The 27,672-nt window shown below is 36.5% G+C and overlaps 1 protein-coding gene across 1 annotated transcript in view; it reads right to left on the bottom strand.

Moving 5' to 3' along the window:
• The window catches only part of LAMA2 (laminin subunit alpha 2), a 460,887-nt gene that overhangs the window by 95,462 nt on the left and 337,753 nt on the right, over window positions 1–27,672 (bottom strand). The window contains exons 31-38 of the mRNA XM_083379924.1: window positions 25,843–25,929; window positions 24,616–24,809; window positions 16,970–17,112; window positions 16,181–16,279; window positions 10,371–10,482; window positions 6,409–6,571; window positions 4,948–5,158; window positions 930–1,046 (exon numbers count right to left, since the gene is read on the bottom strand). Of these exons, the coding sequence (XP_083236050.1) occupies window positions 930–1,046; window positions 4,948–5,158; window positions 6,409–6,571; window positions 10,371–10,482; window positions 16,181–16,279; window positions 16,970–17,112; window positions 24,616–24,809; window positions 25,843–25,929 (1,126 nt within the window). The remainder of the gene's footprint in view (window positions 1–929; window positions 1,047–4,947; window positions 5,159–6,408; window positions 6,572–10,370; window positions 10,483–16,180; window positions 16,280–16,969; window positions 17,113–24,615; window positions 24,810–25,842; window positions 25,930–27,672) is intronic.

Raw genomic sequence — 27,672 nt, 5'->3', positions numbered from 1 at the left:
TTGGGATAGTATAGCAGAATTATAAACCCATGGAACCAAGTGACTGGAAGAGAACATTGGACATCATGACCAATCATTTAAATGCTTAAGGCCAAATTAAAGCATCCATAGGTGTCTCCATGGAAGGACAAGTGGGGCAAATATTAACATATGTCATGAAATCAACCATGGGACTTGCATACTTGTGTCTGATGCTGGTACAAAAGTTGAGGCTTGTCTTGTGATGTTTTGAAACATACTTTTCGATGCATCCCAAACATTTTTATATCCAATGAAGGGAAGTTCATTGCCTCCAGTGGTGGGATTCAGCCAGTTTGCACCACTTTGGCAGAACCGGTAGCTAATTTTTTGTTGCCCATGCCCAGAATGGACTTCCGGAATCAGCATCCACACAGAGAACTGGTTGTTCACATATTTGAATCCCACCACTGATTGCCTCCCTAAACAATTAGTTAGCATTATTATAGTCAATTTCCTTCCTCTATAAGAAAAATGCTTCAATTTTCCAAACAGCTCAGAAGTAACAGTTGAATTACGTAGTCTACTTTTCAAGGGTCATTCTTAACTGAATTTTTTTGGGTACTGAGCATCTGACATGCCTAGGAAATTAAAGCATCAGCTTATTTATTCATACCTCATTAAAAAACACAAAGTTACAACTTGAAAAAATATATGCTAATTAATTACTCGTATTTAAATATAAAGGAATCCTGCTGTTCAAACATGTCACTCTGTCATTTTAATCTTTGGAAGTGTTTTTTGCTTCCTTCTCCTCTAACCTAACATTTAGATTGCCCATATCCTCTGTATCTCAATATACTATTTATTCTATCTGAAAATACAAATTATATTTTTTTATCACTTGCTGACTGTCTTTTATGTTGCACTGCATTATAGCCTCCACCCTTAAAACACACATCACATTTTACCTCCACAGCCAAATTCATTCCATTTGCAAGTTCATTAGTTTCACCAAGGATGTCATTTCCTTCTCTTAGAGTATTTTCAGTTTCCTGTCGTCCATTTTCTATAGCTTGCTTCTTTTTCTATATGCAAAATATAGAAACACTTGTGATTTTACATATTGACAAACATCACATTTTCATTATTATTATTTCAACCAGTGCTGTGCCAATGTTATATTTATAGATATATTTGACTATCACGTTCAATTTACTAGCAAAGGCATTTATATTTTAATTCTCATAGGTGGGGTACACTTAATAATAATAATAAGTTGGAAGGGACCTTGGAGGTCATCTAGTCCAACCCCCTGCTCAGGCAGGAAACCCTATACCATTTCAGACAAGTGGCTGGCCAGTCTCTTCTTAAAAACTTCCAGTGTTGGAGCATTCACCACTTCTGGAGGCAGGTTGTTCCACTGGTTAGTTGTTCTAACTGTCAGGAAGTTTCTCCTTTGTTCTTGGCTGCTTCTCTCCTTGATTAGTTTCCATCCGTTGCTTCTTGTCCTGCTTTCAGGTGCTTTGGAGAATAGCTTGACTCCCTCTTCTTTGTGGCAGCCCCTGAGATATTGGAACACTCCTATCATGTCACCCTTCGCCCTTCTCTTCATTAAACTACACATACCCAATTTCAGCAACCGTTCCCTATATGTTTTAGCCTCCAGCCCCCTAATCATCTTTGTTGCCCTTCTCTGTACCCTTTCTAGAGTCTCGACATCTTTTTTACATCGTGGTGACCAAAACTGGATGCAGTATTCCAGGTGTGGCCTTACCAAGGCATTGTAAAGTGGTATTAGCTACACTTGAATAAATCACCACTTGTATATCTTCCCTGGCCACTTATGGAGCCATTTACCAGCCTGCTTGCAAGCCATCGGGAACTTGGCAGTTTCCCTATTGGCTTTGGTTGTTGGAAATTGGCAGGAAGTTGCAAGGAAGTGCTCATTGAGCGACCCAAGATCCTCACTTAATAGTGGAACTGTGGAAATGCCATCGGTAAATGATGCAGTCATGTGATGTTGGGTTTTACAATCATATCACTTAGTGATGGAAATTCCAATCCCAATTGCTATTGTACAGGACTACCTGTACTTAGCACCTATCTGCAACCTCTTAAAAAAGCTGCATTTTCCCAGGAATTGTGCACTTGATTTTTTTTTTAGAGAAGCAAAGAAAAGAATTGTGCACTTGTCCCTCACTGCTACAATCTCATCAGTCTTGAAAAGAGGGGCTGGTTGCAAACAAGTGTTAAATCTTCATAGACCAATGCATCTTTTTGTCATTAAATCCTTTACCAGTCCTTATATAAAGAAATGTGTGTTATACTTTATGATAAAATATAAGACGATATAATTTTTGGAAAGTTTACCATGTTTTAGAAGATTAAAGTGAGGGATGAAATTAAAAAAAATAAAATTTCAAGTCTCTGGAAGTCATGCTTGACTTGAAGGAGACTCTACTTTCAAGAATGGCATCAACAGGGACAAAGGTGGACCTTTTCAATGGTTGTTCTCCTTCTCCGGAACAGCTTTCTCCTTGAAGTCCAAGTAGCCCCAACCCTGTTAAAGCTTCAAAGAGATCATGAAAATGTGTGTTTGAGCTGACCTTGGCAGCTGATATGTGATGAGGTTGTCACCTCTTACCATAGAACATTTTATTTAATTGAACTTTCATTATGCCCTAGTTCAGGGGTAGGCAACCTTGGCTCTTTCATGACTCATGGACTCCAACTCCCAGAATTCCTGAGTCAGCATAGCTGACTCAGGAATTCTGGGAGTTGGAGTCCATGAGTCATGAAAGAGCCAAGGTTGCCTACCCCTGAACTAGTTCATTAGAAATGTTATTATTTGCTATGTTAATTGCTAGTCTACCATTATTTATAAACCTTTTTAATGGTTGTGGGATATGCAAGCTATTTAGAGATGGCAACAACAGAAGCAGCATAAGATACCCAGAAAATTAAAAAAAGACCTTCTACAAAGTTTCCTATTACAAAACACACTTTATCAGAAAGCTAATGATGCTAAAAGAAATTTACTTGCCAAACACAGTTGTACTTTTCTTTCACATAAATCAAGCCGCCTGTAAATTGACAAAGCAGATGTCTATGGATGCTGGTATTTCTGAAGCTTGTCCATTTATTCTAAGCAGGCATACTAGTGGGTCAAGATCTGTAAAGCCTTACAGACATTGCCTTATTCTGAGCAATTAATTTCCAGTGGTAAATCTCTGCCTGGCCTTTCCTGCTTCTTCTCGTGTTTATTGACTAAACCTTGATACTGTAACTCAGCTTTGACCATGCCTCTGCTACATTCCTCTGATTTTTGACTAAATATTGTAAGTGGTCCATTTTGGGATCCCTAGAAATTGAACGCAATTATCTCTGGACTGATTTGCATTTAATTAGATATGAATACAGTACTGGACACTTTGAAAATGATTTGGAAGAACTGCTTTGGATATAATTCAGGCTTCCAAACTACTTTAAGACATGCATTATAGATACATTTTTAAATGTTTCAATTTATTAAAGCAGTAATAGACTTTTTCAGTTTGAGGCTGACACCAGAAAGAAAAACAGTATATTTTAATAAATAGCAGAGAGCTGGTTTGCTTGTACAAAATCTAAAGTAATTCTTCCAAATAATTTCTAAACAGTGTTAAGCCTTAACCGCTCAAAGCTTAATATAGTTCTTCAAGACAAAGGAAGGAAAAAAAGAAATTCCTGCAGATTTTATACATACAAGTCCCACCATAAGAAACAATTCCCCAAACAACAAAAGTGTAGCTTCCTGATTTGAAACATGGTGTCATGACACTTGATAAAAAGTATTCCAGAAGTCTAAATGATAAAAAAAATATTTCGCTTTGAGCGAGTGGAATCAAATAAACTCAAATAAAACAAATATGTTTCTACACATTTGTGTGCTATCTGTATGTATGCATTCAAGTTGTACAAAAAGTCAGGCCTCCCAGACAAATTATACTATAAATTACAACATTCAGAGTGGTTGCTATTTTCCTTTAAACCCTTCCTTATTTGACATATGACCTTTGAACATTCCTAAGTATAATAACATTTTCTCTGAAAAATTTAATTAAATATATTGTGATTGGCCTATGAACCTACCCTTTGGCACACTCTCTAGTCTATAAAGAACCATATCTCTCTCTCTCTCTCTCTCTCTGGATGGGTGTTTGTAACCCTTAGTAGTTTCTTCTTCCTACTTTAAGAGCTGATTGAGAAGCAATACTACCCTTAAGATTGTTAGCCAATGCAGCCTTGAAGCATATATATGGAAACTGCTACCATTGGATTAATATTTGCCTTTAGGCAAAACATGAATGAGACATAAACAAGAAACTGAACACATTTATCTTCATTTGAGGTTGACTTTGCTCTTACTGTCATGGCTAAGCATTTGTTAATGTACAGTATAATGTGCTTTCAAGTCATTGCAATTACATTCAAATCAAGGAAAATCATTTACATCACTTAACTACAAAAGATATATGATGGTTTGATTTATAATGTGAATTTGCATATACTGTACCCATTTTAATTCCTTACTTGACAGCATGAGAGAAAAGAAAGTGTAGCCATACTAATATTGAAGATTAATTGTCTCTCCCTGTGTGTATGTGAATAGAATATCAGCATAGAGCATGAAGTAAGGACCATACAGGGCTCTAAGCGGCTTAGTTTATTTGAATTACTATACATTATATGTATTATATATTAACCACAGACTAGTAACTAGAATTTCTTTCCATTTTCTTCCTATTTCAATAATAATTTTGCTGCCGTAACTTACTCCAGATAGTAATTTAAATAATATATCAAAGATTTCACCAAGTTATATCCATAGCATTTTGGCTTTATTTTTAACTGGAAAATAAAGCTCTTTATCTTGTTCAGATGACCTCTGATTGATTATACATGAAAAAAAAGTCAGTAAAAGGGACTTTAAGACCAAGCACCCACCTCTACTGCTGTCAGGTTTCTTTGGTTGATTGCTGATAGTCTGTCTGCTTCCCGAATTTTATTAGTTGCTTCTCTTAACAGGTTCAGAGCATCATCAATTTTATCATGGTAGTCTGCTAGTTTCTCTTTGATTTCATTCTTTAGCTCTTCAGTTTTCTTCCTTGGCTCTACAAATAGCTTGTTCAGGTTCTTCAAGAGGTCTTCTGCTGACCTACAGCATACCATAAACAATGTTGAATAATAGTAATGTTGCAATGTTGCATTCTATTCATTCTGTCTTCTGATAGGGATTTAAAAATGGACTTAGTTTATACAGCTATCCATTAGGACATGTTTCATTCATATTGCTTTGCAATACTTATGGGTTTTAGCAGGTACTAAACAGCTCCTTAGCTTGTCTCTTGCTGACAGATTCAGTAGCTGGTTCTTGCAGGCATTGAGCGAGACAGAAGGTTCAAAACAGCAACATATTTTATTGAAGGTCAAACAGAACAGAAGCAACAAGGGAGCTGCTGTGCATCTATTTATACGGTTGGCCAATAGGCGGTGGCCAATAGGTTTGAAGCATAGGTTTCCTGCCCAAAGACCAACTTAGCCGGCTGGAGACAACCAGTCTGGCCCGGATAGCAACTATTACAACATACACCTGAACTAACACTTAGCAATTGAATGCAAGCAGTTAGCAAGCAGTGCAACAAGAGCAAACACTTACAACATATACAAAAGGCCAATACATTACAACCTCATTAATTGTTCATGCTAGGAATATATGCATTGGATTTAATTAGATCCTGAATTGAACAGTGGAATCAGGCTGATATAGAAAGAAGTTGCAAATATCAAGTTCAAAGCAGAGATCCTCTGAAAGAGACTAATCTCAGCCTTTGGGCTCCTAATTGATGATTCACAGAAGAAAGTCATTTCACCTGCAAAACTCTCCATCTCTGCTGAAATTCCCAGACTGATGGATCTAGTTTCTATTTCCAGTGGCTAACCAAAGACTCTCTAAACACAGTACTTTTATCTATGTAGTTTTTTAAAAAGAGCCTTTCACAGAGATGACCAAAGCCGTTGCTTCCTCAAGGCTTACTGTTCTAAAATTTATTCCTAATCTCATTTTTGAGGTAATAGTTGTAAATATATCATAATTCAGGATAAAAGTAACTCCAAGAAAACTCCAGTTAAGTTTTTTTAATTAATAAAGCTGTATAAAATAGATAGAATCTTGAGGTATTAAGACTCAATGACATTGAACACACACACACACACACACACACACAGAGAGAGAGAGAGAGAGACAGAGAGAGAGAGAGAGAGACAGAGAGACAGAGACAGAGAGACAGAGAGAGACAGAGAGAAAGAGAGAGAGAGAGAGTTTCCCCCAAAGCTGAAAGGAAATTTGATTACAGGCATAATAAGATCAATTATTATTTCATTTATATTTTCCTCTTTACCACTTACTCTAATTCATCTTGAGCTACTGCCTTTTGCACTTCCAATTTTCTCTTCCTAAGTTCTGCCATCATTTTGTCAACTTCGCTTTGTAATTCTTGAAAGCTTTTGTCAAGTGCCTTGTCTGGGATCCCAAGTGTCTCATTCAGTTTTAAAGCAGCATCATTTACATCTGCAGAAAGATGGCAAATTATGTTTGTCAACAAAATGCAAGCAGATAATGTTTCGCATATTCATTTGATTTCATTCATTTATTGAAATGTTCCTGTGATATTCCTCATGTATGGGACTAGAAATATGTCCCGTTACTCCAATAATAAATAAAGAGACAGAGGATTGGACCATAACCTATTCATATAAGCCAAGTCAATCCGAGTAGAGCTGGGAGAGATCTTGGAGGCCTTCTAGTCCAACCACCTGCTGAAGCAGGAGACTCAATGCCAGGGCTTTTCAGCCTTTTCAGATTGTACCACTTTTAGGACATGACAATATTTGAGTACCAAGGTGCTTAGCAAGGCTCAGCAAGGTGTCAAAAACTTGATGACTAAAAAAAAAGGGGGGGGGATTTTGGGGTTTTACTGATTAGATTCATTTGTTGTTATAGAAATGGCTAGTTTATACCTTTGTGGAAAAGTAAAACATTGAGGTTTGATGTTAATGCTTAATTCTAGTGCAACAGAGGAAGTTGGAAGCCAATGCCTTTTCTTTTCTTTTCCTTTTCCCTTCCCCCCCTCACATTTTTCCCTTTTTCCTCCCCACTGTGTCCTACTATTTGCTTTTGTATTTTATTCTATAATTTAATAAAATGTTATAAACCATAAAAAAGGGGAAAAGGTACCAGTTTTAATTTCTTTGGTGGCGGTTCCTTTGCTGAATCACTTTCCCTTTCCACTGGCAAATGTATGATGAATGTATCCATATTTATTAATATTCACTACTACCTTGGTGGTCAGCTGGCTAGTCAGCCCTTCTTCCTCTCTCTCTTTTTCCTCCTTGCCTGTTGGGCTCTCCTTCCACAGTTTCTTCTCCATCCCTTTCCCCTCTTCCACCAAAAAACCCTCCTTTTATATATCCTCTCCTTGCCCCCCCACATTTTTCTGTTTGGTGGACCTCCAATGGATTCCTCAAGGCTTTGCTTCTCTGTCTCTCTTTCTCCATCCCCTACTCTTTGCTCTTTGTCTTTTTTCCCTCTCCATTTCCTGCCAAAATCTCCTCTTTTTATATCCTCTCCTCTCTCCCACCCTTCCTCCTTTTCCCTTCAGTGCACCTCCAGCTATGCACTGCTTCTGGAAGCGCCAGAAGCACTGATCCTGGGGCTTCTGCTGAGCCCCGACAGCCTTACAGCTCCAGCTCTCTCTCCCTTAGGCTTCTACGGCACTGCCGCCACTTCAGCTCATTCCCTTCCTGAGCTACACTTGCCCAGGATGGTCATCTACCACCTGCCAGGGGCCAAAGTACCACTGGCGATACACTTACCACTGGTTGAAAAGCCCTGCTCTATACCATTTCAGACAATGTTACATAATGTGTGCACGGCATTGCTGGAAAAGAATCACATCTCAGTTCCAAGAATGATATCAAGTTTTCAATAAAAAAATTATATCTGTCTGGTTTTTTTATTTACTATGTTTTATAATCCCTAGATATCACTTAATACCTTCTAATTACTATTCCCAATTAGAAGAAGGAGAGTGCAAAAGTTGGGTTGAACCTTAACATTAAGAAAACCAAAATCATGGCATCCAGCCCTCTCAATTCCTGGCAAATAGATGGGGAAGAAATGGAGGTAGTGACAGATTTTATTTTCCTGGGCTCCAAGATCACTGCAGATGGGGACTGTAGCCAAGAAATTAAAAGACACTTGCTCCTGGGGAGGATAGCAATGGCAAATCTAGACAGCACACTAAAAAGCAGAGACATCACCCTGTCAACAAAAGTGCGTAAAGTCAAGGCTATGGTCTTTCCAGTTGCAATGTATGGCAGTGAAAGTTGGACCATAAGAAAGGCTGAGTGCCAAAGAATTGAGACCTTTGAACTATGGTGTTGGAGAAGACTCCTGCGAATCCCTTGGACTGCAAGGCGTTCAAACCGGTCAGTCCTAGAGGAGATCAACCCTGACTGCTCTTTAGAAGGCCAGATCCTGAAGCTGAAACTCAAATACTTTGGCCACCTAATGAGAAGGAAGGACTCACTGGAGAAGAGCCTAATGCTGGGAAAGGTTGAGGGCAATAGAAGAAGGGGACGACAGAGAATGAGGTGGCTGGATGGAGTCACTGAAGCAGTAGGCGTAAGCCTAAATGGACTCCAGAAGATGGTAAAGGACAGGAAGGCCTGGAGGAACATTGTCCATGGGGTCGGGATGGGTCGGACACGGCTTCGCAGCTAACAACAACAAATTGCACTCTGAAGTTTATAGAACCAAATTCCTTTTAGGGAGTCTCGATACGCATGTATATCTTGATGATGATGATGATGAAGAAGAAGATGGTGGAAGGGACCTTGAATGTCATCTAGTCCAGCCCCCTGCTCAGGCAGGAAACCCTACACCATTTTGGACAAATGGCTATCCAGTCTCTTCTTAAAAACTTCCAGTGTGGAGCATTCACAGCTTCTGGAGGCAGGTTGTTCTATTGATTAATTGTTGTAACTGTCAGGAAGTTTCCCCTTAGTTCTAGGTTGCTTCTCTCTTTGGTTAGTTTCCATCTGTTGCTTCTTGTCCTGCCTTCAGGTGCTTTGGAGAATAACTTGACTCCCTCTTTTATGCGGCAGTCTCTGAGATATTGGAACACTGCTATCATGTCACCCCTAGTCCTTCTCTTCATTAAACTAGACATACCCAATTCCATTCTTTATATGTTTTAGCCTCCAATCCCCTAATGAACTTTGTTGCTCTTCTCTGTTCTCTTTCTAGAGTCTCAACATCTTTTTTACATCGTGATGACCAAAACTGGATGCAGTATTCCAAGTGTGGCCTTACCAAGGCATTGTAATGTGGTATTAACACTTCATGTGATCTTGATTCTATCCCTCTGTTAATGCAGCCTAGCACTGTGTTGGCTTTTTTGGTAGCTGCAGCACACTGCTGGCTCATATTTAAGTGATTGTCCACTGAGACTCCAAGATCCCTCTGACAGTTGCTACTATTGAGCAAGGTAGCACTTACATATACTATATCTGTGCATTTGGTTTTTCTTGCCTAAATGTAGAACCTTACTTTTTTCACCACTGAATTTCATTTTTTTTAAAATTCCATTTATATCCTGCCCTTCTCCGAAGACTCAGGGCGGCTTACAAGCTTAGCAGTAGCCTTCATTCTATGTATATCCCTGCTTATTAGGGCTTTCACACACCCCCAAGCGGCATTATTACAAAATCAGCTTAATTGCCCCCAACAATCTGGGTCCTCATTTTGTTAGATAGTGCCCAATGTTCAAGTCTATCAGGATCCTTCTGAATCTTAAGCCCATCTTCTGGAGTGTTGGCTATTTCTGCCAGCTTGGTCTATCTATCCATTTGCAAGCAGATGTTTATTAACAGCAAGAAATAATGTATTTTTAAAGTCATTTTGAGAAATTAAAAATGTACTCTTAATCTACTTGTAGAGTACTAAAACTATAAGGTGCTTTTTTTTCTTCTTCTCTTACATGAAAATTTTACTGAGTTGAAAATAAACAACAGCAAAGCAGAAATTACCCATTAGTTATTTAACCATAATAGCTATTCTTCTAGACTAAAAATGTTCCTGAAGGAGAACATTTAATTTCTACTGTTCTGTGGTCGTAATTGCCAATTTACCAACAAACTACCCTCCTTAGATTTCAGGAAGCCTGCAATTATTTGACAATAGTTTCTGTGGTTTAACACAAAAGTCCAGTATTTTAATCAACCGATCCTCTCAGTCTTATATAATTATTCTTAAAATGTGCTGCTTTCCTTTCCTTAAGAAACCATTGGCATTTTCCCTTTCCTACCTTCTGCAGCCTGGAGGGTGACTTTGATGAGCTGTCCAAGTGACTTCGCTCTCTCATTAGTTGTCTTAGCATCCTGTCCAGTTTGTTCCCCATCTGCTGTCACCTTGGTCGCCTGGCAATACAGATTAAAGAAAAGTGTAATTAATGAACATGACAAGGAGATACTCCATCTGTCTGAATCTACTTGGAAACCTTTCCTCAAGCAAAAAGAGATCAATGAATTATTGATCAGATATACTGGAAGTGACACATACTCTTCCCAAGTACACAATTACATTTTATAACCACTTCCATCATTAAGGGGCCACCAGAGGCTCAGTTTTTCATTTCTTGGAGAACACATTGGAAAGAATAGGACACAAAGGAATTCTAGACAAAAAAATGGTTTTGTTCACACCCTTAAATATGTAAGACACTACATCTGATGCAATATTGGTGTCCCAATTGAAATAATGAATCTCTTAGGAGTCCTACTGATTTTAGTGTTACATGTCACTTACTTAAGAACGCTTATGTAGCACTTCAGAACAATTATGAATGAAAAAAATATGAATTATGAATGAATAATTCATAATTTGTTTATTTGAGTATAATGTGTAGATGACCAGGTTGAACTTGAGGGTGGGATCAAATGCATCATCAGTCTGGATCCCTATAACCCTAAAAAATACCTACATCCAGCCCCCCTTGAAGTCCATTGACTCTTATCTGGCACCAATTCGCCTTGGCCATTAGTAGTTCAGATTCTTGTATATAGGTAACATGAAATAAACTTGTAGTACTTTTGAACTCTATCCTGGTTCCTGACTTTTTGCACCTACTGTGTAATTTATCAACCATAAAACCCTCCTACTTTGCAATATAAATCACAATTCTAAATACATCCTTTGTGGGACAAATCAAAAATAGGAATTCACGTTTACCCCCTTCTCCCTTGTTGCTGGAGAAGTAAATAAATCTCAGATATGCCAAATCTGCAATGTCCTGGAAATTAAGACCTTAATATCCAGTGGGTCTAATTTGTCAGGTGTATGGGAAAGAATATAGGTACAAAACAGATTGAAGAAAAATGTAATTAATGAACATGACCAGGAGATACTCCATCTGTCTGAATGCTCTAGAGAGATATTGTTTTTCTATTGTTCATATATTGATATCCAACCAATTAGAAGTATGGAAATAAAATGATACTGAAATTCACTGAACTCTCAATGAATGTTGGTTTACAATAGTAAAGGGAACATTAACATGAGAAGCTGCAAAGTGAAATACATTATTTTATATGCCTATAGACTCTTTGGCCTTTGTAATATCTTGCCAAATGAGGGGCAAAAGAGCTTAAAACGTTTCTACATGATCAGACAGAACTCTGGGAAGAAGGAAATTGGTAAGATTCTCCTTTCCACTGACCTATACAATACAGATCTAGGTGTGATGTCTCTCTTGAACATAGTATCAAAACATGCAATTATGATCTAACTACAAAGCATGCATAACTATAACTGAGATAAACGAAGGCATAACATCAAACAATGCAATCATGAGGTAGACACAATATGCATAGTTCAAGGTTCAATCTTCAAGTTGTGTCTTCTTCAGCAACAGGACCAAGTTGGTCTGGTGTAAAGCCGTTTAACAAGAGTCTGTGAGTCGCGACCCGACTCTTGTGGCTTCACAATCTGGACTTTGACGTGAGGAACTAGTCGACCAGAGCTGGGTAGGAGCTGGTGCACAAGTCCCATGGACCCCAGACACCTCCTCAGTTGTCAGCTCAGGGGAGGATGAACTGATTCCTAGCATGTCAGGAAGTGAATTGATTGATGGATCTGAACGGCCACCTGGAAGTGATTTGGTGGAGGCTTCAGCTGAGGAAAGTTTGCAGTGGCAGACAGCTAGGGAAGAGGAGAAGGAATTGCTTTCTGCACCTCATCCGAGAACACTTAGTGCAGAGAAAAGGCAGGAGCAGAGAAGGTCAACCAGACTACTTGAGATGGGCTGCACCGGAAGCTGGCTATTTTCACAGATGGAGGAGTTGCTGAGAACGTGTTTGTTTTCTAGCTGTGTGTTTGATCATTGTGATTCCTGCTTCACTCTGGATTGACACCATGTTTGGAATTGTGCTTTGGAGACTCTGAACTTTTCTTGCCCCGTGAGTTCTCTTCTGTGTGGATTAGTTTTACCTGGTATATTTAAGTTGTCTGGTGGAGTTAGTTTGAACAAGTTTCAAGTGCTTTGTGGACTATTGGGCCATTGCTTTGTGGGCTAAACTTGGTCTGCTCATGGCTGGACTTGATCGGGACAGTTCTGGGCTTTTACTGAAGGGAATTGCTGGGGAATATTAGGTAAACCCACTAAACCACAGTCATACAGTATGTGTGTGAGTGAGAGGGGCAGTACAGTAGGAAACGTCATTGGTTAGCTTCACATTATTAATGTGGCCTTGTTTATTGAATAAACCATATACTGCTGGCTTCAAATAACACATTAGATCCAAACTGAACACCTTTTGCCTTAATATAATATATAAGTACAGTGATATATAAATGAGACCAATATATTTTATGGACCTAATTTCTGGTGCGTGGAATCCATTACAAGCCAATATAGCCACAGATTGGTAATTTATCATTTAGTTACATTATAAATTTACCAACTCAAATCAATTATTAAAATAGTTTTAAGGATTTTTTTTTACTACAGTGAAATTTAACAAAAATAAAAATAAAAACAATATAACAATAATATTGGTTATTTTTGGAAACACGAATGACACCAAGTATATGTTAGCACATCTGGCCAAAAAAACCCCCTGACCATTATCTCTTTTCTAGTGACTGTGTGTATTTTTGCTATTAAAATCTTCAAATGGCATAGTTCTAGTATTTTCTGTCTCTTCCAAATAAATGTAACTATATAGGGAACATCCATTCTATCAAAATTGGTTTTTATTTTTGTCTTGAGTATCATTTATCATCATCATTATTTTTTTCATCTCCTTAGTTTTATTTAAAATTGGACAGTTGACCCATACTTCATCTTTAAACGCTGACCATACTGATTTTGTCAACTTAATAGTATTTTTTTCTTCCCTTAATCCATTATTTTATTCTATGTGTTTTCTAACATGCTCCCTAATGAAGAGATTAGAGATATTTTCAATACTTGGACATTTTTGAATGTACAGAATTAAGATATTGCCCAATATGGATTTTGAGTTTGTCCAGCAAACATCCAAATTTCATCAATGTGGAGTCAGTTCTTCCGTTTTTCTTTTTTCGATCACTAGGTGGCAGACTTTCTATGGATATAATCTTCTACCTGATAACTAACGAAAATTCCAGTTTTTGTAGTTTGTAGTTTACTAATGAAAAGAATAACCAACAGGAGAGGTGTCATCTCTGGAGGATTTTACTTTCAGAAAACAAAGGTTTTAATAACAGACTTTTCACCCCTCCTTTCTAAATGAGGCTTGCTTCATAGGATCTAAATCACAACTGCAATTTGATTTTGAGGCAGGATTTTCTTTGTCTATTGCTGTGTGCCTCTGTGGGGTTACAAATTAAAATTTATTATTTCTTTGCACTTCCTTTCTAAATAAATGGTTATTGCAAATTTTAAAAACTTAAAACATGCCAAAAATTAAGCCCCTTTTCTATGTTTCATTTTAGAACTTTATAATTAAAAAACATGTGAGAGAAAATAAAGGTTTATATGACATATTGCCATTGTTTATTTTAATCTGTTGACAGAATTTTTGTCCACAGAGATATAAAAACAGCCAATATCTTCATTATAAGAGGAAGACTCAAGAAAAAAACGCTTTTTTTAAAAACAACAACAACAACAGTGTACCTAGCACAGTAGACTATTATCTCCCCAATCCTGGCCCTATCCCCATGCAATGCAACTTCTGAAGCAGCCATGCAAAAAATCCAGCTGCTTTAATTATTTGAAAACTGGTCCTTTGCATTCCAAAGCACATCTTTTGAAAGAGATGCATAGTCCTAGGGCTTTCATTCCATAATAAATATTCTAGGAAGGAAATACACTTTGAGTATTTTCTTTTTATAATTATGCAAGGAATACCAGAGCCAAGAGCATTTTAGCACTGGGACATTCCACACAGGGCTTGTGAGTTGCCCATAAAATCTATTTTGGAGCTGTGTGGTTCCACATCTGTCAGCATTCAGCCATTGTACAGATTAATTTTTCCAGCTCAACTAGCTGGGATTTCCAGCTTCTTGGTGGGAACTTTAGGCAAACCCTGTTGCCCATCTCTTGGGTTTCAGCTGACATAACTTTCTTCCTCTTGATGAGGAAAGATTGTTTCAATAAATTCACAAATCTTCCTTTAACAACTCCTTTTTTTAAAAAAAGGAAAAAAAGAAAAAATAGACAAATTCATATCGCTTGCTTTAAAGCACAGCAAATATTGAGGTGAGCTGATTTAGCTGGTGAAAAACTGAAATGAAATTGGTAAGAATCTGTCTTTTGTGTCTTCTCTTTGGCAGGAATCTGCCCAATTGTTGTTTAGGGCTCTTCCCTGCCCCAAACTGCATTTGGATGGCATAGTGATGAGTTTATGTGCTAGTATTTTTTTCTTTTCTTTTTGTGGGGAACTGGGAATGAAGAGGGTTTTTTAAGTTGCTCTTAAGACAATTTATTTCTCTTCAACCTTCCCCATCGACAATTTTGGCCATTCTTTACATGTCTGCAGGCTGTAGTCATTGGTTTGAATGTTCTCACCTGCCACTGAAGCAACCTACAATACAGCAAATGGGAAATGTGCTTCATTGGAAAAGAAGCTGCATTGTAATTTATTTTCTCAAAGTTGCTTCCCCACAGAGAAAGAATTCAGGAAACCAGGCTATAAACAACCAGCTGGAAACTTCATCACCATCAGAGAAGAGACCACAGACCTTTCTTCAAAGAAAGGCTGGGAAAAATAAATCATAGAATACAGAATACGCCCTAATGTACTCAAGAGATATGCTGGTTCTATTGAAAACAGTTCACTTGCTGAGATACCTGTACCTATAGATATTTCATCTCGATACACAAATAAAACCGTGAGAACCGTGCTTGGAATAGAGTGAGTTTTGAATCAGGCGGTTGCCAAAATAGCCTTATTCCTTTTTGCAACCATTGAAAACTACTGGCTTTTAAAAACAGAGGATGATGAGTTGGTGCTTTTGCATCTATTCCTTTGAGCAATTGTTCACTTACATTTTTTATTGTCTTGCAAACAAGACAAATGTACAGAATAAATTTTGGAAATGTGGATGGCGACTTTTACTGCTGCAATGGGGTCCTGTTCAAATTTATTTATTTATTTTTGTACTTTTGTATTGGTCATCTGGAGCAGAACCCTAATTAGCTGAGAATATTCTCTCCCTTTTGAAATTTATTCCACATCTTGCTTTATCATGGTTTGAATGGATGGATTAGTAGATAGACATGGTGTTGGTTAATTCATCTTTTTTTAAAAAAAAATTATAAATGTTTTCTTCTGATATGTAGAACAGCTTCCCATGCTACCAGAAATCCTTGTTAAATTAAATCCTGGAAGTAGCCTAGGGTTTCTCAAGTAGGTATCACAAAAATGCTGGTAATGAATGAATGAATGAATCAATCCATTAGAAATTATATTATCAATGTCCTGTATGTTTTTGCATATAGACATTACAAAGAAAATACAGATGGAATCCTGGCAGTCATGTGGCTCTAGTAAGCTGAGATAAAATCATGAGATCCAATTATTTTAAATGAATTCAGAATTCATTTATTTGCCATTTGCTTGCCAAACTTACCCTTGTCAGCAGTTCATCCATTTCTATCACAAGAGTATCTAAATTCTTCTGTGCCAAATTAAGAAGTCTTTCTGGAGCTTGCTGAGGTGACAATAAATGCTGAGGAGAAAAAAAAAAGAACATTTACATTGTGGGTGTAATACTACTAGTATAAAAATGCATGCTTTCCATCCTGGTGAATGAAGCTCCATCTTAATCTCAATTACCGTAATGATGTATATGAAAATAATTTATCTGAATATCTTTATGTAGAAGAAAAGCCATACAACATGAGCATATGGCAAAACTATCATTATTAAATATGTAAGGTGTCTGCTTAAATATATTACATGTTAGAAAGTTATGTAGGAGATGGCCAGGCTGAGCCTGAGGGAGGGGTCATAATCAGTCATGAGTCCCTGCACACTCACGAGAGATCTAAGAGATCTTAGATCTAAGTGATCTAAGTCCAGCCCACTTTGAATGCCCTTCTTAACTCCCGCTAATTTCCCTTGACCATTAGTAGCTCAGATTGCAATAAGTCTTTATACTCTTTAGAACTGCCTGAATCTCCCGATTTCCTTGGCACTTGAACAGTTGTTTTATAACACCTCTATGATTTCTTTATATTAACAGTTATTTTCTTCTATCAGAAGAATTGAAGAATCAATTCATTATGATAAAGGTTAAAGCAGTTAAACCACTAATGCATGTTTTTTTTTTAAAAAAAAATCTAAGCACAATAACATATATTGATTAAAATAATGCTACTATGTGAGATCGAAACCACATTAATGGACTTGATTATACCTTTAATTCTTGGGTTGTGTTTTCAAAAAAATAAAGCATTCTATATGGTGGGTAAAGTGGTCCACTAAGATTAACACTCAGAGTCATCTGATTTAACTGATCCAAGTCACGGAGAAGGACACCAGTGCACTCATCATCGCAAGCTGTGGAAGAAGACAATAATAAAAAAAATATTTATTCCTGTTCCACATCTGAGGCAAATACTTCTTATTTCAACTGAGAAACATTTTATAGTATACATAAAATTCTCCAAAATATAAGGCCACTAACACCTAGTAACTGGTTCCTAAAAATTCATGGAGCAATAAAAGGCAGAGAAACAAAGATGTCTCTAGCAGGTTGGATAAATGGATATAAAATTGTCCAGATCTAGTGAGAAGGCCAATGTGACATAAAATACTCTTTGGACAAGAGCTCAATATATAATTTTTAAAATAACAAATACAAGTCAGATTCCAGAGCCTAAAGCAGCTTAAAATTTTATTTACTTCAGGTGGGGAAAAGTAACAGAAGAGCAAAAGGCAAGAAAAGATTTGAACAAATTAATGTAATAGATACTCAAGGCCCACTTCAATTATATATCAGTATTAATAGCAGAGCCTTAAATTAGAGAGTAAAGGGAGAAATAGTGGTAAAGCAATTGAAACAATGCCAGCCAAAGAAGAGATAATTATAGGAGCATTTTAAGGAAATATATTGGTAATATTTGACACTCAAGTCAGGGAATTATGCAGAAGTGTGCAGAAACTTGATGTATACAACAAGGCACAGAATGATTTAGGGAATATGTAGTGGGTGAATAGTGGCATTTATGCATATTCCAGTATGCATTTCCAGATGGAAAGATCTTACTAAAATTGCAATGTGTTTCCACCTTTCTCAGCTTAGCAATATTTTTAGGGTAAGAAAAAGGAAAGGAGGAAAATACAAAAGATGATGATCCTCAAAATTCTGTAAGCAAGGCAGAGTGATTGCACTTTTTTTATTGATAAGCATCCACAAAAATGTAAACCACCATTCTAACATCACCAGATCCTTTTGGTCTGGAGAGGACTAAAATCCAACTCTAAACCCTCAAGTGGTTAACATTGAATGATATGCTAAGTTAAAACTAAATAAATTTGGGCTAAATTAGGGTTTAATTTGTTTTCAATATCTGTATTTGTACATTCTATTATTTATGTCACTGTTCACTGCCCTGAGTCCTTAGGGAGAAGGGCGGTATACAAATCAAATAAATAATAATAATAATAATAATAAATCATATTATGAATTCTGGTTTGTGAGCCAGGCTAGCGTGTAAAGATTGCAAGAAACAAGTTAATAAGCTCCTAGTTTAAATCTTTGTTTATGATTGATTTAAATTAATTAGCATCTCTTTGTTTTTTGTGGTGGAAGATGTCTATTTATTGATCCACTTAGTTTTTAATGGGCAACATTACTGAACTACTTTGACAATATTTGGTCATACAATGAATAACAGCATTTCATTTTTTTAAAGCTATTGTAAACAGCTAACTGTCTCCATATGTGTATAATTTCTCCAAGTAGGAATCGCATTCTACAAAGAAAGAGTATTATTCTAATGGTTAAACAGGAAATTATATTCTCTTTACTTTGCACATATCACTTAGATGAGTTGGGCAGTGCAGATATTTAATAAATAAATACAAATAAATGAATAATGTTGAATGAAATATGAATTGCCTATGATTAAGTGCTTGGGTTAGTTCCAATTCCTCACCCCGATGTGGTAAGATTTGTCCATTAAAATGAAAGGATAACCTTTTAAAAACCAAAGAAAAGATACATGATCATCAAAGAAGTCTTTTTCTAGATATTCTTCCATCTCTGGTGATTCAAATTTCATATTTATAGATGATTGCATAAGGCCTTGACCTTGTCTGCAATTTACCAGAGTATGTTAATAACTCAAGGCTATTCTTACTTTGCACCCAACCTAGTCAAGAAAGAGCTTTAATTTGACACTAAAGGCTGTTCCCCATGGTTCACTTGTAATATTCTCCAGCCATCTGCGGGCCAATCTCCTCATTGCCAATTCCAGTTGCCTCTGTTCTGTTAGGAAAGGCAGCAGGTAAGAGTTTTAATAATCAACTAACACAGAGGATGGTTTATTGCCGAATAGCAGTGATGTAATGATCTTATTTAATTATCCTCTGAACCAGAGCACTGGGTCAGAAAGAAAATACAGGTAGTCCTCAACTTATGACTGTTTATATGTTCATATGTTTGAGGTTACAACGGACTCCCCAAAAGGCATTTACTACTTGATTCCAAAGTTCTGGCATCCCCCCCACCATGGTCATATGAAAGCATTACAGGTGCTTGGCAACTAGTGCACAATTGTGGTTGTATATAGCATTCCATAGTTATGTAATCATGATTTATGGCATTTTTGCTGAAAACTGACATTTACTTCTGGTTTTCTGCAAAAATGTCCCATAGTGAAAAATGGGTTCACTTAACTACAGCACTCACTTAATAACTTTTGCAGAAAAGCTCATAAAATTGAGTCAGTCACATGATAACCCACTTTATAGCCATCATGACTTATGACCATAATGGGCAAGCTTTGTGAAGTTATAAGTTGAAGACTATGTATATTAAACATCAATGTCAAATGAATACTGAGCATAGTGGTAGATCAGTAATTCGACATTTCTTAATGATATAAAGGAAAAAAAATAACTTTATCTAAAAAAGGTTTTTGATGAATAGATTGTAGTCATTGTCATGATTCCCTAAGCCAGGGGTAGGCAACCTCGGCTCTTTTATGACTCATGGACTTCAACTCCCAGAATTCCTGAGTCAGTTCAGGAATTCTGGGAGTTGAAGTCCATGAGTCATAAAAGAGCCGAGGTTGCCTACCCCTGCCCTAAGCTATATTGTTTGCATTACCACAAATTACAATGGTGCAACTTCCAATGGCTGTGAAAGTTGGACCATAAGAAAGGCTGAGCACCAAAGAATTGAGACCTTTGAACTATGGTGCTGGAGAAGACTCCTGCGAGTCCCTTGGATTGCAAGGTGATCAAACCGCTCAGTCCTAGAGGAGATCAACCCTGACTGCTCTTTAGAAGGCCAGATCCTAAAGTTGAAACTCAAATACTTTGGCCACCTAATGAGAAGGAAGGACTCACTGGAGAAGAGCCTAATGCTGGGAAAGATTGAGGGCAAGAGAAGAAGGGGACGACAGAGAATGAGGTGGCTGGATGGAGTCACTGAAGCAGTAGGCGTGAGCTTAAATGGACTCCAGAAGATGGTAGAGGACAGGAAGGCCTGGAGGAACATTGTCCATGGGGTCGCAATGGGTCGGACACACAACTAACAACAACAACAACTTCCAATTGTTGGACTGTTACTTTCATCCTCCCTGGTCATGCTTCTTTGGTTTGGATTCATGGAAGTTAAAGAGCTTCATGTTCCCTTTCGAGTGGGGAATGACATCTAAAAGCATCTTGACATAAACCGTTATATCCTAAGCAACTGTTTGCCTGCATGTATGGCTTGTGTACATTTTCAGACACAAGTTCCTTACCCAGTTAGAGATGTATTTCTAGTAGTCAACATTTGATGAACTTTTATTCCCTCTTGTGCTGTTTTGTATCCAATTAAATTTAGGACAGATTTTTCTCATTTTTTAAAAAAAAAACAGGTATGTGCTGTTTCAGTCAGCTACAACAGTACATTTCAACTGCAGAACTAAAGAAAACAGCAAGGCAAATCACTACAGGAGAGGCAAATTGATTTAATGAAACAAGAAGGCAATTGGGGATTGTACAAGGAGGCACTGAGAAGTTATTTTTCAGCTATTTCCTTTCCTTCTGTTTGCCTTGCACCCCACGCTCTCCATCCAGTGATTTGTTTCCTTGAACTGAAATACACTATAATTGCTCAAGCAAGAAGGCAATACTTTCTACTTTATATATATATATATATATATATATATATATATATATATATATATATATATATATATATATATATATATATATATATATATATATATATACATATCCAAAAAATCTGTTAGTGATCTAAGTTTTCTTATGTTCCCTGTATCACAAAAAGAGACAGTACATTTCCACGTCTAACATAAAGATTTACACCAAGCTGTGAATTTTACATAACATCTACTTGCTGGTCAAGGAATGATGCAGTTTTGTTAGGTAGATGCTCAGGAACTATTAATGAAATAAACAGCGGAGAGGCCTAGATTTTGGGGAAGAAAAGGAATAATTTGTTGTATTAAATCAGCAAGTAGTAACACACTATTAGATTTCCTGGTTTTACTTTTTTTTTCTATTTAAGCTCAAGGCAGTAGACAATAAATACTATAAAAAGGGATGCAAATGAAACCCAACTTAATTCAGCATGATAAAAAACTCGAATTGCTTATAAAGACATGAAAATACTCTAAATTAACAAATAACTATTTCTTGTTATGTGGTCTATGAACATTTAGCATGAATTAATAACTCTAGGTTGAAAATTGAGTTGAAAAGAGGAGACACATTATTGTCTCTTCTTTAATAAAAGAGACAAGGTGCAGTTACTCAAAGACTGGATTAAACTGGAGCAATGGAAATGTTACAAAATGATAATTATATAATTTATACATGACTAAATATCATCCGAGTTTAGTCTATAAAACTGTCAGTAAGAATTAGTGTTCACTGCTAACAAATACAGCATTATAGCCAAGATGATTACAGTTATTCATGGAGAAAAGCAAAAACCATGCAGCATTTCAGTAAGGCATTAATTGGAAGCACACTGGAGAAATTAAATATTTCCTAAGCAGATGATTGCTTGAGACCCCTTTTCTCTTCCTCAAATTCTCCAGAGTTTGCTTTGAAGGATTTGAGGTGTTGCAGAAGGATTCAAAAGCAATACAATAGTTGTCCCCTTCCGGCCTTTATGGTTGAAGCACATGTTGTTCAAGCCTACTTTAAAGGTGAATTTGCAGGGGTGTCAAACTGGGCCAGGGTCAGATGCATCATGTGGAAGCCATGCCCACCCCAGCTCTGGGAAGGGGAAAAAAAGTCACGATATGTCACGACACCTCATGTGATGCAGCGAGTTTGAAACCCCTGAGCTAAAAGCATGCTTGTAGTATGGAGACTACTGAGGCATTAGGGAGCTGGGCAGTATTTTTTTTTTAATCCCATTTATATCCCACCCTTCTCCGAAGACTCAGGGCAGCTTACAATCTAAGAAGCACAAATCAATGTGCTTAGCAATAGCCTTCATTCTATGTATATACCTGCTTATTAGGGCTTTTGCCCTCCCCCAAGTGGTATTATTACAAAGTCAGCTTATTGCCCCCAACAATCTGGGTCCTCATTTTACCTACCTTGGAAGGATGGAAGGCTGAGTCAACCTTGAGCCTGGTGGGACTCGAACCTGCACTAATTGCAGGCAGTTGGTGTTACTTAAGGAGGCATTAGCCCACTGCTCCACCAAGGCTCTTAATTGTTTCTTTTGGTAGGCTTGGATATATTGTTGATAAGTTAGATTGCATGTCTGTCTGTCTGTCTGTCTGTCTGTCTGTGTGTCTGTCTGTCTGTCTGTCTGTCTGTCTATCTATCTATCTATCTATCTATCTATCTATCTATCTATCTATCTATCTATCCTTAAAATACCATGTATGCATCTATTTTACAGAAGCTAATACAACACCATGTTTAAATTATCAGAAAGCTAACAATCATTTTTCTATTTAAAAAGTTGCAAGTTTGTCTATATAATCAATGTATATGACTTGAGAGAAATGTTCACCTGTGAAGCAGGTGGAACGTAAGGGTGGCAAGGAAGAGAAGCCTTGATCAACTGCCTTAGCAAAATAAATTTCCTCTTTCTTTGGCAAATGATTACTGGTATTACAATTTACAGTATTGTTTACTTTTAATAATGCATGCAATATTTTTTCTCTCTCACACACACAGAATGCTGAAAATCAGGATTTTCAAAGTTGCTCTTTTAATGTTAATAGTAGGCATGCCTGATAGAGGTAGTCCTTGACTTAAAACCATTTGTTCAGCGACCATTTACGATGGCACTGAAAAAAGTGAATTAGAACTGTTCTTCACAGTTATGATCATTGTAGCATCCCCATGTTTTGATCCCCATGGGATCAAAATTTGGGCACCTGGCAACTGGCATGTATTTATGATGGTTGCAACATCCTGTGGTCATGTGATCACTATCTGTGGCTTTCCCAGTTGGTTTTCAACGAGCAAAGTCAATGGGGGAAGCCAGGTTCAAGTAACAACTGCGATGATTTGCTTAAGAGTTGGGGCCAAAAAGGTCATAAAATAAGGCCTGATTCACTTAACAACTGCCTTGCTTAGCAACAGAAATTCTGGTTCCAAATGTGGTCATATGTTGACTATCTGTAGTCCAAAATTTGCATAATTTTGATCTGTACATATTTTTATAACTGAATCCACCCTACCCTAATCCTTTTTTGTTGAGAAAAATATTCCGGAATTTTAAACAAGAGCTCTAAAGAGCCTATATTTCACCAGAACATTCTTTTTATTGCTTTAAAAATTGTTATATTTTACTTTTAACTGAAACCAGTTAAAATTATTCCATATTGTGATATGAGTGTCAATAATATAAAAAACCTATTTAGATCTTTACCCATTCAAAAAATTTAATCTCTCCATATTTTATCCACCATTACAGCAGCCTTGAGGTTAAAATATGGTTTACCTTTTCCACAAGAAGTTTGCTTTCTAGTTATGATTAAGTTTTTCCAGCTATTATTTCAAGCAAATATTTGCTTAATTGGGAAGCATGTCAGCTTATTAAGAATATTTCATATGTCAAAAAAGAGAATTAAATTCACATGACTGATCATTTTCTTACCCATCCAATATATTTTAATTTCATTTTGATAGGTTTAAGTGCAGAAATTAAACAAGAATTTAATAATGTGCTAAGGACAAAAAGCAGGAACAGTGTATCATTTCATAGCTACAAGAACTTATGCAATATTAAAAGAAAAGCAACATATAAGCAGTAAAAAAAGACTATCAACAGTTTCATTGCTGAACTGGAGCTAAGAATATCTAAAACTAATTTTGAGAAGAAAATTGGGAAGAAATTTCTTCTTTGGGAAGAAATATTTTTTGACTTTAAGTAAATACAATCCTCCCCCCACCCCAGAACAACAAAACACAGCTAGTCATTTGTTCAATGTTAAGGAGTGCACATAAAAATCAAATAGTGCAAATTATCTGCCAAAGAATTTGAGAACAGGATGGGGAAAACTGAAAAGGGAATATGGTTTGTTTAATGTTAAATAAAATTAAAACTGACATTTTTTTCCCAAATTTACTAAATCTCAGTTTTTTATTTGAAATCTTGCACAACGCTTTCTAAGCTTTGATGTTTTTGTGAGACTTTGGCAATTAAAAATGCCATTTTTATTGTTATTTTTGACACCTACATCATTTATCGAATCTTCTTAGATTATCTGTGGCTCATATATGTTCAAACCATATTAGAAACCTATGGCACTGTTATAACTTATCTCAGAAAGATTTTTATACTTGAAGAATAAATCAAGCTACTAAATTTCTAGACCTACTGTTAATGTATATTAATGTACATACAAACACATGCTATGCCTTCACGAGCATGCCAAGGTTCACATCCTGCACACTTCCAGCCAGTAGATCCAGGCTTGCACACACATTGTCCAGTGAGAGGATCACAAGGAACAGGCAGCGAACCATGTGGATGACACTCACATTGCTGACAAGATCCACCAGGAATTTTGGGATTCCCGGTGTATCCAGGAGAGCATCTAGAGATTGAAAAATGTGGTAAAAAAGGAACTTTAGAATTCCAGTGCAAATGGCTTTCTATGAATGAGTCAAGATATACTCATGATTTATTCTGTTATTCACAATTTTACACGTTTGTATTGAACACAGTTTTAAACAAAAGTGTTCTTTGAATATAGAAACGTAAGTTAAAATCAATGCAATTTTCTACATTATCCTGAAGAATAATTGCATCAAAATTCATGTACATGCAATTTACAACACATAAAACATTATGCATTCTGACCAGAGGAGTATTTTTACTCCCTATTCAGCAGAACATGAGAAAATCCAATCTAGTATATGCACCAACTATTCCATAGTTTATGTTCTATGCATTTTACAACCAGCTTTTTCACATACTGTAGATTCTTAATATGCATTTGATTTTCTTCTTGAAATTTCTATACAAGCATGTTCTTTAATCAAATTATTATAATTTTCAACTTTTCCCCTCTCCAAGGACAATTATTGTTTCTCTTCTATCAATTTTCTTCTATTGGTATTGTCTTTTTTATTTATAATACATTAAACATTTAGTTTTACTGTTCACAATATTGAGAAATTGTGCTTTACAAATAATATGCTTATGGATGCAAAATGGACATGTTGGCTTTTGGATTGTTTAGTTATGGGGCATAAAGTGAGTACTTTCTATTATTTAATAGAAAGTTATGAAGGAAGTATCAGAGAAACGCCATGGTCTTCACCTAATCCAATAGTTCTGCCCACTGAAATATGTATTACATCCTAGAAATCAAGTGGCTCATTAGATCATGAAATGACTGCTAATATCTTGCACATAATTTATCACTTTAGAATTACAGCATAAATTATGAGATTAAAAACGTATTCCTTTCATTATAATTGCTAATAGATAAAAGTTTGTGGAATGGCTTTTAATTAGACTAACACAGACATACTGGATATATCCTTATTTGCACTTCTGTTGATTCTAGAACGGGCCTGTTTTGTAACAATTTCATTTTGATTCTTTAAAATATCTCACCTTACCTTTCACAGTACTGTCCTTCATATCCAGGTGGGCAAGCTGTACATCGGTAATCATTAACTCCTTCAATAATACACGAGGGACTGAAACTTGTATATTAAAAAAATAACACAGTTAACTCTTTCCTTTACTGAAAACATATTAGCTTCAAAGAAGAGCTTCACACAGATTTTGAACCTCTGCTTCTTTAAGTCATGCCATCATTTAAATTGTTTTATTTCTAAAATAACTCACATATATGCAGGTGTCACATAACCTGCATCATGTGGAAGCATTATAATGCTTCTAGATATACAATGTTCATGATTTTAGAAATTAAAGAACCATGAAACTAGGAGAAGATCTTAAATCTATTTGCATATTGTCTTGGAAGACATAATTTGAAAGGGAGTATATCCAACTCCATTTATTAGTTTTGAATCAGAGGGTTCAGTAGATAAACACATATGAAGCTGCAATATTCTTGTCACAGTTCAGCATAGCATTTTTTGACTTTCTCCTCTCTCAAATCAACCTAACTTACAAGAACAGGATTGCAAGAAACCTTAAATAAAGAAATGTATATTCTATACTGATAACACTTCTTCATCTAACTATATTATGTATATAACAATTCATATTACATAAACTCCAAGAAGGAAGTGGGAATATAAATATAAATTTAAGAAATAGTAACATAATGTAATCTCTCCCCTGATGAATTCTCAGTATGTATTTTGTTATCCATGGTGGTAAAAATACTGCATTTCTTTTAAAATGCTAAGGTACAATTTCTCCTTGAATGATAATAGTTAAATAAATAAATAATAATAAAGTTGGAAGGGACCTTGGAGGTCATCTAGTCCAACCCCCCTGCTCAGGCAGGAAACCCTATACCATTTCAGGCAAATGGCTGTCCAGTCTCTTCTTAAAAACTTCCAGTGTTGGAGCATTCACCGCTTCTGGAAGCAGATTGTTCCACTGGTTAATTGTTCTAACTGTCAGGAAGTTTCTCCTTAGTTCTAGGCTGCTTCTCTCCTTGACTAGTTTCCATCTGTTACTTCTTGTCCTGCCTTCAGGCGCTTTGGAGAATAGCTTGACTCCCTCCTGAAATATCCTTTTCTGGTGTATAATATTTGTTAGGAATTGTTAAATTCTAGATCAACAGATAGTTACTATTAGACTTTGGAATTAAAAAAAAATCAATTAGGTTGTGATAGTAAATTGAGGACAGAGGTTTTGATACTATTGCTAACTAGCTTCTTGTGGCTCTTGCCTCTTAATTTTCTCGTTTTATTTTGGCCTTGAAAAAAGAATGTACAGTATATACATTTTGTCACCTAGCAAGTAAATACCTGAAGTGTAAGCATGAAAATATTATTTCACAAAAAAACCATGATTTTCAGGATACCACTTTCATTTGGAATTCAATTTATTTTTGGAAGACAGGATTGTGAGAAGTTAGGAAAAGAAAAGAAAAAAAGCCCTCCAGTGTACTAGCACAGCTTGGGAACCTATTTCAGTTTTTGACAGTGGAACCAAGTATTACAAATAGTTCATGTTAGATTTGAAAAGAGGATTGGAAGTTAATTTCATCTCTCCTTCTAGTTTACTTTCTCATTCTAGATGGAAAGGCAGTGTGATGCAGGAGTACTCGGGCAAAAGATACGGCAGCCAGTTCATTTCTGTCTTCATAGGTAAAGGTAAAGGTTCCCCTGCACATGCGTGCTAGTCGTTTCCGACTCTAGGGGCCAGTGCTCATCTCCGTTTCAAAGCCGAAGAGCCAGCGCTTGTCCGAGGACGTCTCTGTGGTCATGTGGCCGGCATGACTAGATGCCAAAGGCACACAGAAC

Source organism: Vipera ursinii, assembly GCF_947247035.1.
Source record: "Vipera ursinii genome assembly, chromosome: 1".
Classification (NCBI taxonomy): domain Eukaryota; kingdom Metazoa; phylum Chordata; class Lepidosauria; order Squamata; family Viperidae; genus Vipera; species Vipera ursinii.
Note: the sequence above shows the minus strand (reverse complement) of the source record. Positions and strands in the feature narration are given on the sequence as shown.